We start from the raw sequence: 18,111 nt of genomic DNA, 5'->3' as shown, positions 1-18,111 counted from the left end.
GAGTTGCTTTCTGATTGTTCCAAAGAGCATACAGCCTTAGGCATGCACAGTCTTCCAGACTACCAGGATGACTGAATATTGTTAAGTCTTAGCTTCCTAGGATTTGACCCTGAGTTCAAGTAGAGTATTGTTCAACACCAGTGAAGCTTTACCTTGTGTTGATAGGTCTGTGTGGGTTGGGGAGTGCTTTCATGTCTGTCCTACGTCTTGACTCTGATTGCTCCTGTGTGGATGCAGAGTAGTGCATGTGCACAGGCTTTTTGATCCCTAGGATTCACCGTGCACCCAGGAGGACTCTTCTTGGCTATCTCTTCCTGGTTCTCTCTATTAAAACTTCTGGCTGCTATGCTGTTTTGCTTATGTCATGGAACTGCTAGCTTCTCTTAATTGCTTTCCACCAAGATCTTCTTTGTTTTTGACAACACTCTTAGGCATGGAGTTCTCCAAGCTTTGTCCCAAAATAACATCCTTCCCCTCTAGCAGAGCTACTGCTGAGTTCTTCATCATTATGACCTGCCTTTCACCCGGGGCAGAACCTCTCTATCATTATACTTGAGATGGGATCAGGGACCAACTTTTCCTGGAGCAACACCCTCAATCTGCAAGTAGGCATTTGGGGAAAGATTGGCAGTTTCTCATCTTCTTAGCTTGCTCCTCCTCTCAAACCTCCACCCTACTATTAAGCCAGGTGGGGAAGATTGAGACACACTCAGCCTTCTGCACCTAGAGCTTCTCCTGTAAGAGAGGGAGCTGCATGAGGTAAGGGAGACCTGGTTCTCTCAGCCACAGCTGCCTGGAATAGAGCTTCTGCAACATGGGACTGGTGTGGATGAGATACACAGCCAGCAGCCTGTCTCTCCCAGGGTGAAACCACATTCCCAGATTGGGAACTGGATGGGAAGAGGGAACCCCCGTCTGGGCCTGAGTAGAATGCGCAGGCCAAAGCTTCTGTAACGTGGAGGTGAAGAGATGGGGTATGGGAGCAAGTCATGTCTCAAATGTCAAACACTCTTTCTTACCAGACTTGGTAGGTTTTTTTGAATGAGTGTTTGTCCATTTGCTGTATGCCCTTAGGACAATATCCAGAGACTTCAGATGTCGTTGGGTTTTTTAATTCATTTTCACAGTTAAATTGCTATTTTGCTTGGGAGAGAGTCTCCCAAGATACTTCTTCTGAATTCTGGAATTCCCTTCTCCCACCAAAGTATATTTTACTGCTTACACTAAATTATCCTAATGACACATCAAATACACCAAAAGTTTGCATAAGTGTTCACCACCTAAGGTGAAATATTGCCATTAGTGAAAACAACTAAAACATCTTTTTTTTTTTTTAAAGATTGGCACCTGAGCTAAGATCCATTGCCACTCTTCTTTCTTCTTCCCAGTCTTCTTTCTCCTTTCTTCTCCCCCCCCCACCGTCCACCAAAGCCCCACAGTACATAGTTGTATATTCTAGTTGAGGTCCTTCTGGCTCTGCTAAGTGGGATGCCGCCTCAGCATGGCTTGATGAGCAGTGCTAGGTCTGCACCCAGGATCCGAACTGGTGAAACCCTGGGCCACCAAAGTGGAGCACGTGAACTTAACCACTCAGCCACAGGGCCAGCCCCACGGGTAAAACATCTTTATTCCTGATTTTAAGTTGCTCATATTGAAACCCACAACCATGACTTGACAACTTCCTCAAGTTGTGCCAGAGATTATTGTTGTCTGACTAATCTTTTAAAGTAACTTCCGTTATTTACTTGTTGTTGTTGTTTTTGGATGTAGTTTGTTTGTTTTTTAATTCAAACATAGTATGGTAGTGAAAACATTGCTACATAGAATAGGGTGAAAACATTACTTCTAGTCATAAAATTTGTTAGCCCATGCTTTATTAAATCAACCTAGACCAAATATAGTGTGCCCTAGTTAGCTTGGAAAGCCAGATTTCATATAAGAAATTTGCCTTTATGAACATTTTTAATTTTAGGGAGACTTAAAAATAAAGTGTCTAAGAACTCATCAGTTACTCCATTCAGTTTTATAATTTTGTGTACACATTTCTTATTGTGTATAAGTACTTTCAAGAAATGGATAATTTCTCATTCATCTCTATATTCCTACTTAGTTTTATTTCTAAAACACAATCCCTTTAACTCTGAGATTCAGCCATATTGCACACCAGGCAGCTCTTCACATGCTTCATGCATTCACACCTGCATGTCTCTCTGATACTTTCTCTTCTTCATTTGTCACATTTTCCTTACCTTTACTCAATTCAATATTACCTTCTCCTTTTAAGTTTCTCCAGGCAGAAGTAATCATGCCTTTCTTGTGTTGTAATGGCAATTTTGTAACTTTCATAATTTTTTATTTATAATTACATTAGATTTAGTTCATTTTCATCTTTTTATTGCCACGTACTTTGTACATAGAACTTATTATTGGATGAATGAATGTATAAATTAATGACCAAATGGATGGTGTAATCTCTTGTTTTACAGCCGAGAGACACACAAGATTGCAGTATTTTATGTTGCTGAAGGACAAGAAGACAAACATTCCATTCTTACCAATACAGGAGGAAGTCAAGCGTATGAGGATTTTGTAGCTGGTCTTGGTTGGGAGGTATTGTTTTTAAATTATACCAAATACCATTTTATTTCGGTTTGGAAGCAGTGATTTCTGGTTTTTTCCCCCAAGTTTATTTTAGAAGCATTATTTTAGGAGACTCAACAACTTAACAATGGGTTTCTTATTGTTTTTGCCTTACATCTCGTCTACAAAGACACAGCAGTTGGGACTTTGAAAGGAGAATTGTTGACTATTTTCTGAGACAATAAGTTGTCAGAAAATACTAAACTCATAGGTTTAGAAGCGCTGGATTTTCCTCACAGCTGTAATCACTAGACTAGTGGTCTTCAGACTAAGATATGAATATCCCTAGGGCTACACCAAGGCTTTCTAGGAGGCACGTCAGCATGGTTAGTTTTAAGGAGATTAGTTTCTAGATCCTCAACTTTACTAAAATTAATGCCGAAGAACCCTTCTGCAGTCTCGTGCCTCTCCTTTTCTATTCTTCAACTTTGTATCAGAAAGTTTGAAAGATGCTGCACTTTATGTCATCCTGGCAACCAACTCATGTCAAGGTTCCTGTACCATATCTGTCTATCTTAGAATTATAACTCAGAAGTAAGATACTTGTCATAGAGATTTGTATTAATATGTTTATTTAAATTGAAAAATGAAGTTTCAGACATGTTCTAATAGAAAGTGACTTTGATGTAGTTGATTGATTTGTCATTAAATTAATAGCAGACATTTTATATATATTCTGTCAGCCAAATCTGTAGCTTTAAGGTTTTGATGAAATGTACTTAAAGTATATATATATATAAGACTTATGGTACACTGGAAATTATATCTTTTACAAGAGTTTAAACTTATGATTAAAATTTTCATTATACTTGTCAATTTAATACATAGTTTCACAAAATTCTTGTAGAGAGTACACAAGCAAAGTTGTTAAAGACCACTTCACAAGACCGTAATCTCCTAGAGGGTGGTCACTTTCATCTCACTGACTTTTCCTTTTAAATCTCGATGCCTTGCACAGTGTCAAACACGTAAGCCTTTATCATTCAGTTTGTTTTTATGGCTGATCTAACCTGCTGTCTCACCTTCAGTGAGTTACTGGAGCTCTCTGGAGCTGTCTGCATATTTGTGGAAGTTAGTATACTATTATACCAAACAGATATCATGTGAAGTTCAGTTGAGACTATGTGTGTGAAAGTGCTTTGGAAAATATAAGAAACGTTATAAGTAGATTTTCTGTTAAAAAAACAAACCAAACAGAAAGTATTAGTAAAAGCCAAGGACATTTTGAAATGAACAAATTAGGAGTACTCACACTTCCAAATTTCAAAACTTAGTACAAGTCAATGCTAATCAAACAGTGCGGTACTTGCACCAAGGATAGACATATTAATGAATGGAATGGAATTGAGATTCCTGAAATACACCCACAAATCTGAAGTCAACTGATTTTTGACAGGATGCCAAGACCATCCAATGGAGAAAGAATAGTCTTTTCAACAAATGGTGCTAGAACAACTGGATAAGCACATGCAAAAGAATGAAGTTGGACTCTTACCTCACACTATATACACACTATATAATAAAAATTAACTCAAAATGGATCAAAGACCTAAATGTAAGAGCTAAAACTGTAAAACTCTTAGAAGACAGTATAGAGGTAAATCTTCATGACCTTGGATTTGGCAAAAGATTCTTCTTTCTTTTCTCCCAGCTTTATTGAGGTATGATTGACAAATAAAAGGGATTCTTAGATATGACACTAAAAACGTGAGCAACAAAGGAAAAGGTAAATAAATTGAACTTCATCAAAATTTCAACTTTTGTAGTTCAAAGGATACCATCAACAAGGTGAAAAGACAACCCATAGAATTGGAGAAAATAATTGCAAATCATATGTGTGATAAAGGACTTGATCTAAGATATACAAAGAACTCATATGAATCAGTAATTAGAAAACAGCCCAATTAAAAAATGGCCAAAGGACCTGAATAAACATTTCTCCAAAGATGATATTACAAATGACCAATAAGCACATGGAAAGATACGCAACATCATTTTCTATCAGGGGAATGGAAATAAAAACCACAATGAGATTCTGTATATAGAAAACCCTAAAGAATCCTCCAAAGAACTGTTAGAAATAATTAATGAATACAGTAAAGTTGCCGGGTACAAAATCAGTATGCAAAAATCAGTCCCATTTCTATACATGAACGATGAACTAGCCCAAAAAAGAAATCAGGAATACAGTCCCATTTACAATCACAACAAACAGAATAAAATACACAGGAATAAATTTAACCAAGGAGGTGAAAGACCCGTCCAGTCAAAACTATAAGACATTATTGAAAGAAATCAGAGAAGATATAAAGAAATGGAAAGATATTCCATGCTTATGGATTGGAAGAATTAACATAGTTAAAATGTCCATATTACCTAAGGCAATCTACAGATTCAATGCAATCTCAATCAGAATCCCAACAACATTTTTCACAGAAATAGAACAAAGAATTCTAAAATTTATATGAAACAACAAAAGACCCCGAATAGCCAAAGCAATCCTAAGAAAAAAGAACAAACCTGGAGGTTTCACACTCCCTATTTCAATATATACCACAAAGCTATAGTAATCAAAACAGCATGTTACTGGCAGAAAAATAGACAACACAGATCCATGGAACAGAATTGAGAGCCCAGAGATAAACCCACACACCTATGGACAGCTAATTTTCAACAAAGGAGCCAAGAACATACAATGGAGAAAAGAAAGTCTCTTTAATAAATGGTGTTGGGAAAACTGGACAGCCACATGCAAAAGAATGAAACTGGACCACTGTATTACCCCATACACAAAAATTAACTCAAAGTAGATTAAAGATGTGAATTTAAGACCTGAAACCATAAAACTCCTAGAAGAAAACATGGGCAGTATGCTCCTTGACATTGATCTTAGCATTATATTTTTGAATATCATTGTCTCCTCACACAAGGGAAACAAAAGACAAAATAAATAAATGGGACTACATCAAACTAAAAAGTTTCTGCACAGCAAAGAAAACCATCAACAAAACAAAAAGACCATCCACCAACTGGGAGAAGATATTTGCAAATCATGTTCGATAATGGATTAATCTCCAAAATATATAAAGAACTCATACATTTCAAAAAACAAAAAAATGAACAACCCAATCAAAAAATAGGTAAAGGATATGAACAGACATTTTCCAAGGAAAATATACAGATGGCCAACAGGCACGTGAAGAGATGTTCAGCATCACCAATTATTAAGGAATACAAGTCGAAACTACAATGAGATATCACCTCATAGTCATCAGAATGGCTATTATTTAAGAGACAAGAAATAAATGTTGGGGAAGATGTAGAGAAACAGGAGCTCTCACTCTGCTGGTGGGAATGTAAATTGGTGCAGCCACTATAGAAACACTATGGAGATTTCTCAAAAAATTGAAAATAAGAATACTGTATAATTCAGCTATTCCACTTCTGGGTATTTATTCAAAGAACACAAAAACACTGATTCAAAAAGATATATGCACCCTTCAGATGTTCGTTGGAGCATTATTCACAATAGCCATGACTTGGAAGCAACTGCAGTGCCCATGAACAGATGATTGGATGAAGAACATGTGGGGGGTGTGTGTGTGTATACACACACACACACACACACACACACACACACACAGTGGAATACTACTCAGCCAAAAAAAAGATGAAATTGTGCCATTTGTGACAACATGGATGAACCTTGAAGGAATTATGCTAAGTGAAATAAGTCAGACAGAGAAAGACAATTAGACTATGACTTCACTCATATGTGGAAGATAAACAAACAAACACATAGATACAGAGAACAGATTGGCAGGTACCAGAGGGGAGGGGGCAGGGAAAGGGAAAAAGGGGTAAATGGGCACATGTGTATGGTGATAAATGGCAACTAGACTTTCGGTGGTGAACATGATGCAGTCTGTACAAAAGTCAAAATATGATGTACACCTGAAGTTTATATAATGTTACAAACCAGTGTGACCTCAAGAAATGTAAAAAACCACAATGAGATACCACTTCATACCCATTAGGATGGCTGGAATCAAAGAGTGAGATAATTACAACTGTAGGCTAGGATTCGAAGCAACCGAACCCTCATATCCTGCTAGTTAGGGAATGTGAAATGGTGTAACCACTGTCAGAAGCAGTCTCACTGCTCATTAAACAATGAAACATTGAATTACCATGTGACCAGAAATTCCACTCTTAGGCATATAGCCAAGAAAACTGAAAGTGTATGTCCACACAAAAACTTGTACATGAATGTTTATAGCAGCCTTACTCATAATGTCCAAAAGATGGAAACAGCCCAAATGTCCATCAGTGAATGAATGGATAAACAAAATGTGGGTTATTTATATAATGGAATATTATTTGGCCATTAAGAGGAATGAAGTACTGACATGTGCCTCAATGTGGATGTACCTTGAAAACATGCTAAATGAAAGAAACCAGTCACAAAGACCACGTAGTTTGGTCCATTTATATGAAATATCCGCAATAGGAACATATATATATATGTATCTACAGAAAGTAGATTAATGGTTGCTTAGGGCTGGTTAGGAAGGTGAGAGAAGATGGGGGTGACAGCTAAAGGGTACAGGGTTTCTTTCCGAAGTGATGAAAGTGTTCTGAAACTGACTGTGGTAGTGATGCACTTATCTGTAAATATAGTAAAATTCATTAAGTTGTACAGTAGGAACTTTCACTTCTGAGAAGATCAAGTAGACATACTCTCCCTATTCTTCACACTAAATACAACAAAAACCCTGGACATTATGTATAGAACAAACATAAGAAGACGCTAAAAGGTGGAGAAAAGAAGACAGACCAACTAGGGAATTTGGGACCAAGGAATGACATGGTGGTAAATTCTCAGGGTTTTCTTTTTGCCTTATATATCCCAGATTTGGAGCTGAAGAAGCTAGCAACCTAGAAACGTCAAGTGCAGACTGAAAATAACCAATGAAAGCCCACTCTTTCTAGCCAAAGGACCCAGAAAGGCACAATCTAGAAAGATAGAAAACATTTAGACAGTAACTGCTCTACTCCAGCCAAACACCACAGAAAATACTGTGACCCCAAGCCCCCCCCACCCCACCGATGACAAAGGTTGATTAGGGAGCCTCAGAGTACCACCGGAGTAGTACCATATAGTCTTAGAGAAGGCCGGGTAGAAAACTAAGACTTTTCTCTCTGCCAGCTGATAGCTAGTCCCCCATCCACACCCCACACACAGTGCCGGTGGAGACTACAGGAGTAACCTGGAATTCCCTCCCCTCAGCAGTAATTAGGTTCCCCTTCCCCCCTCCACTGGGGTAGGTCAGAAGAGGCCTAGTGGAGAATTAGACCTGTCACCATCACCCAGCAATATTGAGATCACCCCCACCACTGTGTCAGTGGACCACATAGGAAGCCAGAACTCCTACCTCAATCCAGCAGTAATGAGGATCTCCCCTCCCTGGGTGTCAGTGGAAGTTAAGTGGGGAACCTGGCCATGAGACAGCACTGCCCACTTCGCTGACAGAGCTGTGTCACAAAACAGCCAGCTAAAACAGAAAGTTTAAATAAGATTCATAGTCTCATAACGTTATATGACAATATCCAGGCTTCAATCAAAAATCATACCAAGAACCAGGATGGTCTCAAACTGAATGAATAGAAGATAATAGACACTAACATCAACAAGCTATTAGAAGCACAGTTAAAATAAATGAAAAATAGAAAGTCTCAACAAAGAAATGACAGATATGAAGAAGAATTTAATGGAAATTTTAGAACTGAAAATATAATAAATGAAAAGCTCAGTAGATGGGCCCAGCAACAGAGTCAGGTAGAGATGGGGATACAGAAGAATGAATCAGTCAACTAGAAGATAGAACAATAAAAATTAACCTGAACAGCAGAGAGAGAATAGACTTAAAGATAATGAAGAGAGCATCAGGGACCTGTAGGACTATGACAGAAGATCCTGTTATCTGAGTCCCAGAAGGAGAGGAAAAAGAGGTTGGGCCTGGAAATTACTTGAAAAAATAATGTTGAAGACTTCCCAAATTTGGCAAGAGAAGTAAAGCTGAAAAAACTACAGATTGAAGAAGCTGAGTTAAACCCAAACGGGATAAATCTAAGGAAATTCATACTAAAATGCACCATAATTAAACTTGTAAAAACTAAAGACAAAAAGTCTCAAAAGCATCCAGAGAAAAATTGTACCCTGTCTATAAGGGGAAAAAAATTAGAATGATAAATTTCCCATCAGAACTACTGTTGGCGAGAGGAAGTGACATAATATTTTTCAAGGGCTGAGAGAAAAAAACTGTCAACCCAGAGTCTGCTGGCTAACGAAGGAATGAAGCAAAACATTCTCAGGTGAAGGAAAACTTAGAGAACTTGTTGTCAGCAGACCTACCCTAAAAGAACCACTAAAAGAAGTTCTATTAACAGGAAGGAAAAGATAGAAGGAACCTTGGAACATCAGGAAGAGAGAGCATGGCAAGAAAAAAATAATGGCTGAATACACTAGGCTTCACTTCTCCTCTTGAGTTTTCTTAATTATGTTTGATAGTTGATGCAGAAATTACTTCACTATCTGACGTGTTTCTAAATGAAAATATTCATGGCAATTATAAACGGGAGGGTAAAGGGGCATAAAGTGAGGTAGAGTTTCTATATTTCACTCAAACTGGTAAAATGACAACATCAGTAGACTGTGATAAGTTATATACATACAGTATAATACCAGGGGCAACCACTGAAAACTGTTTACCAAATGATACACTCAAAAAATGATAGATAAATAAAAATGGAATTTGAGAAAATGTTCATGTAACCCATAGAAGGAAGGAAAAATAAAACAGGGAAGCAAAAAACAGAGAAAATAAACAGAAAACAAAAAATAAAATGGCAGACTTAAACTCTAACATATCAATCATTACATGAAATATAAATGGTCTAAATATACCAATTAAAAATTGACAGAGTGGCTTAAAAAACATAACCCACCTATATGTTGTAAAAGAAACTTCAAATATAACAATTTAGGCTGGTAGAAAGTAATAGGATGAGAAAAGTTAGATTGTGCAAATATTAATCAAAGGAAAGCCAGAGTGGCTACAATAATATTAGATAAGGTAGACTTCGGAGCAAAGAAAATTACCAGAGACAGGGGTACATGATGTAACAATAAAAGAGTCACTCTGCTGAGAAGACATAGCAGTCCTAAATGTGTGTGCAGCAAACCACAGAACAGAAATAATGTGAAGCAAGGCTGACAGAACTGAAAGAAGAAATAGACAAATGCACAATCATAGATGGAGACTTCACCCGTCTCTCAACAACTGAGAGAACTGACAAAAAGTGAGCAAGTATATAGAAGACCTCAACAACACCGTCAACCAACAGCATCTGATTGACATTTATAAAACACTCCACTCAACAACATCAGAATATTCTTTTCACGTGCCCATGGAACAAATCCCAAGGTAGACTGTATATTGGGCCGTGAAACAACCGTCAGGAAATTTAAAAGCATGTACAGTATGTTCTCCAACTACAGTGGCATCAAACTTGAAATCATTAACAGAACAATAACAGGAAAATCTCCAAACACTTGGAAAGGTTACATACTGTGTAATTCCGTTTGTATAACATATTCAAAATGACATTTTTGGTAGTGAAGAACAGATTAGTTATTGCCAGGGGTTAAGGAGGGGATGGAGTAGGAAGGAAGTGGGTGTGGTTCGTGTAACAGGGCAACATGGGGGATCCTTGTGGTAATGAAAATATCTGTCTCTTACCCATGTCAGTGTCGGTATCCTGGTTGTAATATATTTTGCAATATTTTTGTTTTTAATGTTTATAATATGTTTTGCATTGGGAGAATCTGGGTAAGGAGTACATAGAATCTCTTTTTATTATTTCTTAAAATTTCGTGTGAATCTACAATTATCTTTAAATAAAAAGTTTAATTAAAAAAAATAGAGATCGGGGCAGCCCCGTGGCCAAGTGGTTCAAGTTCCACGCTTTCTCCTTTGGCAGCCCGGGTTCATGGGTTTGGATCCTGGGCGTGGACCTGCTCCACTCATCCGCCTCTCTGTGGAGGCATCCCACATAGAAAATAGTGGAAGATTGGCACAGATGTTAGCTCAGGGTGAGTTTTCCTCACCAAAAAACAAAACAAACAAAGGGAGATCAGTAAGTGTTACAGAAGTGTTTATAGCAAAGGAACACTAAACTGAGACTTTCTCCTTTACACAGAGAATTGACTTGAAAATAAATAACTTTCTCACTAAAACAAAACAACAAAAAATCTACACCAAGATAGCATTTTTCACCTTTCAGATTAGCAAAGTTCATAAAGTTTGATACTCTATTTGAGAGGGTATGAGGGAAACAGGCACTCCATACACTGTTGGTGCCGTCCACGGGGAGCAGTTTGGTGGTGGGTTTCAAAATTAGAAGTGCGGGGGCTGGCCCCGTGGCCGAGTGGTTAAGTTCGCGTGCTCTGCTGCAGGCGGCCCAGTGTTTCGTTGGTTCGAATCCTGGGCGTGGACATGGCACTGCTCATCAAACCACGCTGAGGCAGCGTCCCACATACCACGGCTAGAAGGACCCACAACGAAGAATATACAACTATGTACCGGGGGGCTTTGGGGAGAAAAAGGAAAAAAATAAAATCTTTAAAAAAAAAAAAATTAGAAGTGCGTACTGCAGTTCCTCTTTTGACTATTTTGTCCTACAGATCTGCTTTCACAAATGCAGCATGACATGTGTTCAGTGTTATTCACTGCAGCACTGACTGTAATAGCAAAAGATTGGAAACAGCCGAAATATCCTTTAAGTAGGGGACTAGTTAAATTATTGTATATCAGGAAAATGGACTTCTGTGAATCCATGAAAACAAAAAAAATGAAGAAGCTCTTTACTTACCAATAGGAGTATTTTTAAAGGTATTTTCAGTGCAAAAAAGCAAGATGGAGAACATTGTATATGCATTTTGTGTGTGTGTATACACACATATATAAAAATTTAATTGTATGTACAGAGAACATTTTTGGATTGATACTTAAGAAATTCCTTTCTGGGAGGGGAACTGAGTAGCTGGAGACGAGAGATATGGAAGGAAGAATTTTGGTATATCTTTTGAATTTTTACTTATGTTAATGTATTACTGAGTCAGAAAAATAAATTTAAAAATATTATAAGTGATTGAGGCAATCTTGTGGTAATGGCATAAAAACTAATTTGTTACTCATATGTTTAGCCAGTGGTAACTGATATTGACAGCTGAGATATGTTCAGCTCACCTGGTGCAGAGCTTTGTTTCTATAATTTTCTACTTTGTCAGATATTCAGATTTTATTATTTAAAAGCATATGCATAAGTAGTTTCTCCGAGTGGAGAGGTGCAAACAATATTTAAATTTTGTTTCTTTTTTTCTTTCCAGTATTTCTTTAATTTTCTATGATGAACACAAGTTGGTGGCTTCTGTGTATTGCACAAGTCCAGGGAATATCATCCAATGCAATGACCCTGATATTAGCATGTATTATATTTATAATCGGGAAAAAAATATTTAAAAATCTTTGCACAGATTAGTGTGTATTTTTCAATGCATTCGAAGTGTAGTTAAGTTCTGCATTTTTATATTTTTGTTCTGAGCTGTGATAGGTGCCAATAATTAGGAAACCAGTTTTGATGAGTAAATGTATGACATACCTAATTAATCATTTTATCAAAGTAACACTACTGTTTTAACTCTTCCCCAAATCATTTCCAGTCTTGATTTTTGCCACTTGGTTTTTACTCTCTGGTGGTGTTGTCTCCCCACAGCCTTTATAATTTATCGTTAGCACCTAGTAGCCTAACAAAAGATGCATACTGCACAGCAGTTGATTTCTTTCCTAATTAACTCCTACTAATTAGAGATCCTCAAATACTTAAGAAACAATACCAGTGTGAACAGAGCAGCTCTAACTAATAATTCTGGCTCAAGTATTGGTTGATAACATGCAAGACACTTTTTCCCCATGTTTTTGCAAAGTGAGAAATTTGAATCTTTTTCAGTAGTGAATTTTTGAGTTTTGTTTAATTGATCAGTATTATGTGACTCTTCATTGCTTCTAGGTAAATCTTACAAACCATTGCGGTTTCATGGGAGGACTACAAAAAAACAAAAGCACTGGACTGACCACGCCATATTTTGCTACCTCTACAGTAGAAGTAGTATTTCATGTATCGACAAGAATGCCTTCTGATTCTGATGACTCTCTGACCAAAAAAGTAAGTGCTGAGAAAAAAAGTTCTCAGAATTTTGAAATCCTAGTCATTAAGAAAATTAATACATATATAAGGCAGTAATCTAAATCATCAAGCACTATTTCTGAGTGCTCTTCACCCAATGCTGTCTTCAGAAACAGGATTGTTGTAGAGCAAACTGTTTTCCTTAATGATACAATTGAAGGTTATAGTCTTAACAAAGGATTTGTCTTCAAGAAAACAGGGATGTGATAAATTGAAAAACTTCTGCGTATTTTCAAATTGGTGAAATTATATTTCAAGCCCCTTCACACATGGATAGATGTAATGTTTATATTGGTTGAGGGAGAGGAAAAAGAAATGTAAATTATTATAAAGCACTTAAAATATCACATGCTATATTGTAAATTTTCGCTAAAACTAATATAGCAGATAAAATAAGCCTTAATTAAAGTTTGCTACCTTAGAATTTATGAGAGATATAGTGGAACAGTTTTGATGGCCCACATCTTTTAAAATCTACACCACCATTTTGCTCTAGCTGGCGCCAGCATTCAAAAACTGCTCTGGTGACCACAGAGATACCTCAGAGCACCGTTGTATGGTTTTGTTAGGGAGAAACATTTTTAAGAGTAAAATCTTGGCCAACTCTTCTTTTCTTTACCTTCTCCTCCTTCTCCTTCTCCTCATCTTCCTCTTCCTCCTCCTCAGTTTATTCAAAACTGCTGGTGAATGTAACCAACTTAATATCTTAGGTCATTTGACTTGATAGGCTGTTGCCTGATATCAAAGCTCTTCACGCTTCATTAACAAGCTATGATATCAGTGTTATTCTCACACTGTTTTAAAAAGGAACTTCAAAACTCATCTCAAATATTTTATAAGATTAATTTAATACCCTGATGTCTTTTGTTTACATTTTAGAATACTGTTGCAAACTACCTATTAAGATGAATATGGTTAGTAAAACTAATATATAGATGCTAGTTAGACTGAATGAGAAGTAAAGGTGGGGGTAATTGATAAATGTAGGAAAGTAAATTCAGTAACAGGTTTGCTATAAAATTTCTTGTCATGTAGTTTTTAAAAGTACGAAATGAGCCGTGAATACTGACAAGAAGATGGTGAAGAGTTAGATTGGAGTAAAATGTCGTTAAAACTTCAATTAAGCACTTTCTTCCATCATCTCATTTTAAATCTGTATGAAAATAAGCCATACCCAAATTAGAGACAATTATGAATATAGTGCAAAAAGATAAATAATTTTAATCTTTAAGAACTTGGCAGTGACTCATGTTTATCATTTTCGTGGCTCCATGGATACAACTTTTAAATCTTAGAGCAGAGTATAAAATTAATAGTATCGTAGATTGCAAACGTAAGAACAGAACAAAGTGCATCATTTTTTATTAAAATGCTTTTTTTTTTAAAAGAAAATTGTCAGGATATTTTCACTTCACTGTATTAAATTTGGTAATTATATAGTACTTGAAATTTTATTCCTGCGACCTTTGTAGAAATGTCAAATAAGTAAGATTTCTTATTTCCTTCAAAACAAAATTAAGGGTTTGTCCTTAATTATTTAAGAAGAATCTGAAATGGATATTTAACAATCCATTATCATAACAAAATTAGTTTTGGAGATGATAACACTAAGAATTATTAAATGATTGAGTTCTAATTCAAACTATACCCTTAAATAGTGAAATTTTTAAGTACTAGGTTTATTAGAGAATTTTGAGAGATTAAACCTTGAACACTAATAGTTTGTTTCATCTATAAATACAGAGTTTTTTTATTGTGGTAAAATAACATAAAACTTACCATTTTAACCATTTTTAAATGTACAGTTAATTGGCATAAAGTTCATTTACAGTGTTGTACAACCATCACAAGTATCCATTTCTAGAACTTTTTCATTTAGTTCAAAATATTTTTTTGAGAATTCTTTGATCTGTATGTTATTTAGAAGTGTATTGTTTAATCTCCAAGTATTTTGAGGTTTTCCAGCAATCTTTCTCTTATTGATTTCTAGTTTAATTCCGTGTGGTCTGAAAGCAGACATTGTATAATTTCCATTCTTTTAAATTTGTTAAGCTGTGTTTTATGGCCCAAATGTAGTCTTTCTGGTGAATGTTCCATGTGAGTGGGATAAAAATGTGTAATCTGCTATTGAAGTAGTCTGCAAATGTTTGTTACATCCAGTTGATTGATGGAGCTTTTGAGTTTAACTATATTCTTAGCAATTTTCTGGCTGCTGGATCTCTCCATTTCTAATAGAGAGATGCTAAAGTCTCCAACCATAACAGTGGGTTCTTGTATTTTTCCTTGGAGTTCTCTCAGTTTTTGCCTTATGTATTTTGACACTCTGTTGTTAGGCACACGCTCATTAAGGATTGGTTACGTCTTCTTGAATACTGACCCCTTTATCTTTAAGTAATGCCCCTCTTTATCCCTGAAACTTTCCTTGCTCTGAAGTCTTCTCTGTCTAAAGTTAATATAGCTACTCCCACTGTCTTTTGTATATCTTTCTCCATCCCTTAACTTTTAATCTGTAGCTGTCTTTATATTTAAAGTGGGTTTCTTGTAAACAACGTGTACTTGGGTCTTGTTTTTTTGATCCATTCTGACAGTCTCAGTCTTTTAATTGATGTTTAAAGTGGTCTTTGATATCATTGAATTAATATCTACTGTATTTGTTACTGTTTTCTATTTTTTATCCTTGTTCTTTGTTCTATTTTTCACTTTTTCTGCCTTTTGTGTTTATAATTGAGCTTTTTTTTTTTTAAAGACTGGCACCTGAGCTAACATCTGTTGCCAATCTTTTTCTTCTTCTTCCTCCTCTTCTTCCTCCTCCTCCTCCTCTCCTCCTCCTCCTCCTCTCCTCCTCCTCCTCCTCCTCCTCTCCTCCTCCTCTCCTCCTCCTCCTCCTCCTCCTCCTCCTCCTCCTCTCCTCCTCCTCCTCCTCTCCTCCTCCTCCTCTCCTCCTCCTCCTCCTCTCCTCCTCCTCCTCTCCTCCTCCTCCTCTCCTCCTCCTCTCCTCCTCCTCTCCTCCTCCCCCTCCTCCTCCCCTCCTCCTCCTTCTTTTTTTCTTCTTCTCCTCCTTCTCCTTCTCCCCAAAGCCCCCCAGCACATACTTGTGTATTCTAGTTGTAAGTGCTTCTGGTTGTGCTGTGTGGGATGCCACCTCAGCATGGCCTGATGAGTGGTGCCATGTCCACGCCAGGATCCAAACCAGCGAAACCCTGGGCTGCCAAAGCAGTGCGCTCAAACTTAACCATTTGGCCATGGGGCCGGCCCCGATAATTGATCATTTTATATGATTTCATTTTCTCTCCTTTCTTAGCATATCAATTATACTTCCTTTCTTTTTTAACTTTTTTTAGTCATCACCCTAGCGTTTGTACTATACATTTACAACTAATCCACTTCTGCTTTCAAATAACACTATACTGCTTCATGGGTACTGCAAGTACCTTATAATAACACAGTATGCACAGTTCTTCCCTCCTATCGCTTGTATGATTGCTGTCATTCATTTCACTTATACATAAGCATACATAATCAAATGCATTGTTGCAATTATTGATTCTCACTTCCTTTCTTTATATAGATCTGAATTTCTAACCTATATCATTTTACTTTTCTCTTAAAGAACTTTTTAACATTTTATGTAAGGCAGGTCTACTGGCAACAAATGCCCTCAATTTTTGTTTGTCTGAGACAGTCTTTATTCTCCTATACTTTTGAAGGATAATTTTGCAGGGTACAGAGTTCTAGGTTGGTAGTTTTTTCTCTCAGCACTTTAAATATTTCACCCCACTCTCTTCTTGCCTGCGTAGTTTCTGAGAAGTCAGATGTAATTTTTATCTTTGCTCCTCTATAAATAAAATGGTTTTTTCCCTCTGTCTTCTCTCAAGATTTTTCTTATCTGTGATTTTATGAAGTTCAAACATGATGTGCCTAGGTGTAGTTTTCTGGGCATTTATCCTGCTTAGTGTTCTCTGAGCTTCCTGGATCTGTGGTTTGGTACCTGACATTAATTTGGGGGCAATTCTCAGTCATTACTGCTTCAAATATTGCTTCTGTTTCTTTCTCTCTTTGTTCTCCCTCTTATATGTGTGTTAAACTTTTTGGTAGTTGTCCCACAGTTCTTGGATATTTTGTTCTGGTTTTTTTTTTGGTTTTTTTTTTTTTTGTCTTTTTTTTCTCTTTGCTTTTCAGTTTTAGAAGTTTCTGTTGTTATGTTTTTAAGCCCAGAGATTCTTCAGTCATGTCCAGTTTATTAATGAGCCCATGAAGGATATTCTTCATTTCAGTTACATTGTTTTCCATTTATAGCATTTCTTTTTTATTCTTTTTGAGAATTTCCATCTTACATTATCCATCTGTTCTTGCATATTGTCTAGTTTTTCTGTTAGAGCTCTTAGCATATTAATCATAGTTGTAATTCCAACATCTCTGCCATATCTGACTCTGGTTCTGATGCTTCTTCAGTCTCTCAGACTTGTCCACACTGGGTCTCCAGAAATTTCTCAGTTACAGTTCAGGTTTTCCTACCCTGGCACTGGTTCCTACAGAGGTTTCTCCTCCGTTAAGTTATTATTCTCTGTATTTGCCTGTCTGCCTAATTTTGGTGGCAGCGGTTTGCCCTGTAACCTCACTTATCTGACCTAAGAAGAGTAGTTGATTTTTCAGTTTGTTTACCTTTTTACTTGTTGTTAGGACAGAGTGGTGACTTCTAAGCTCCTTACATGCCAGACTGGAAACTGGAAGACCCAGAACTTTATCCTTTCAAACAGAAACTCTGTACCTATTAACAGTGACTCTCCATTCCCCCTTCCACCCAGCCCCTGGTAACCTCTGATCTACTTTCTGTCTCTATGAATTTGAAGTGAGTACTGTATGATTCCATTTCTAGGTACCCCAGATAAGTGGAATCATGCAGTATTTGTCTTTTTGTGTCCGTCTTATTTCACTTAGCATAGTGTTTTCAAGATTCATCCATGTTGTAGTATGTATCAGAATTTCATTCCTTTTTATGGCTGAATAATATTCCATTATATGTATACACCACATTTCTTTTATCCATTCATCTATTGATGGACACTGTTATTTCTGCTTTTTGGCTATTGTGAATAATGTTGCCGTGAACATTGTTGTGTAAGTATTTGAATCCCTATTTTTGGTTTGGTTCTTTTAGGGTAT

General features: G+C 36.8%; 1 protein-coding gene across 15 annotated transcripts in view; it reads left to right on the top strand.

Moving 5' to 3' along the window:
- Positions 1–18,111, top strand: part of RALGAPA1 (Ral GTPase activating protein catalytic subunit alpha 1) — a 225,642-nt gene that overhangs the window by 166,285 nt on the left and 41,246 nt on the right. For all 15 annotated transcript variants that reach the window (XR_011428633.1, XR_011428619.1, XM_023624084.2 and 12 more), the window contains 2 exons: positions 2,487–2,610; positions 12,772–12,927. Coding sequence is in view for 13 of the 15 variants with exons in the window: in XM_023624084.2 (XP_023479852.1) it covers positions 2,487–2,610; positions 12,772–12,927 (280 nt within the window). In the remaining 2 variants the exon portion in view is untranslated. The remainder of the gene's footprint in view (positions 1–2,486; positions 2,611–12,771; positions 12,928–18,111) is intronic.

Source organism: Equus caballus, chromosome 1, assembly GCF_041296265.1.
Source record: "Equus caballus isolate H_3958 breed thoroughbred chromosome 1, TB-T2T, whole genome shotgun sequence".
In the NCBI taxonomy this organism is placed as follows: Eukaryota; Metazoa; Chordata; class Mammalia; order Perissodactyla; family Equidae; genus Equus; species Equus caballus.
This window is presented reverse-complemented; position numbering and strand designations above follow the sequence as displayed.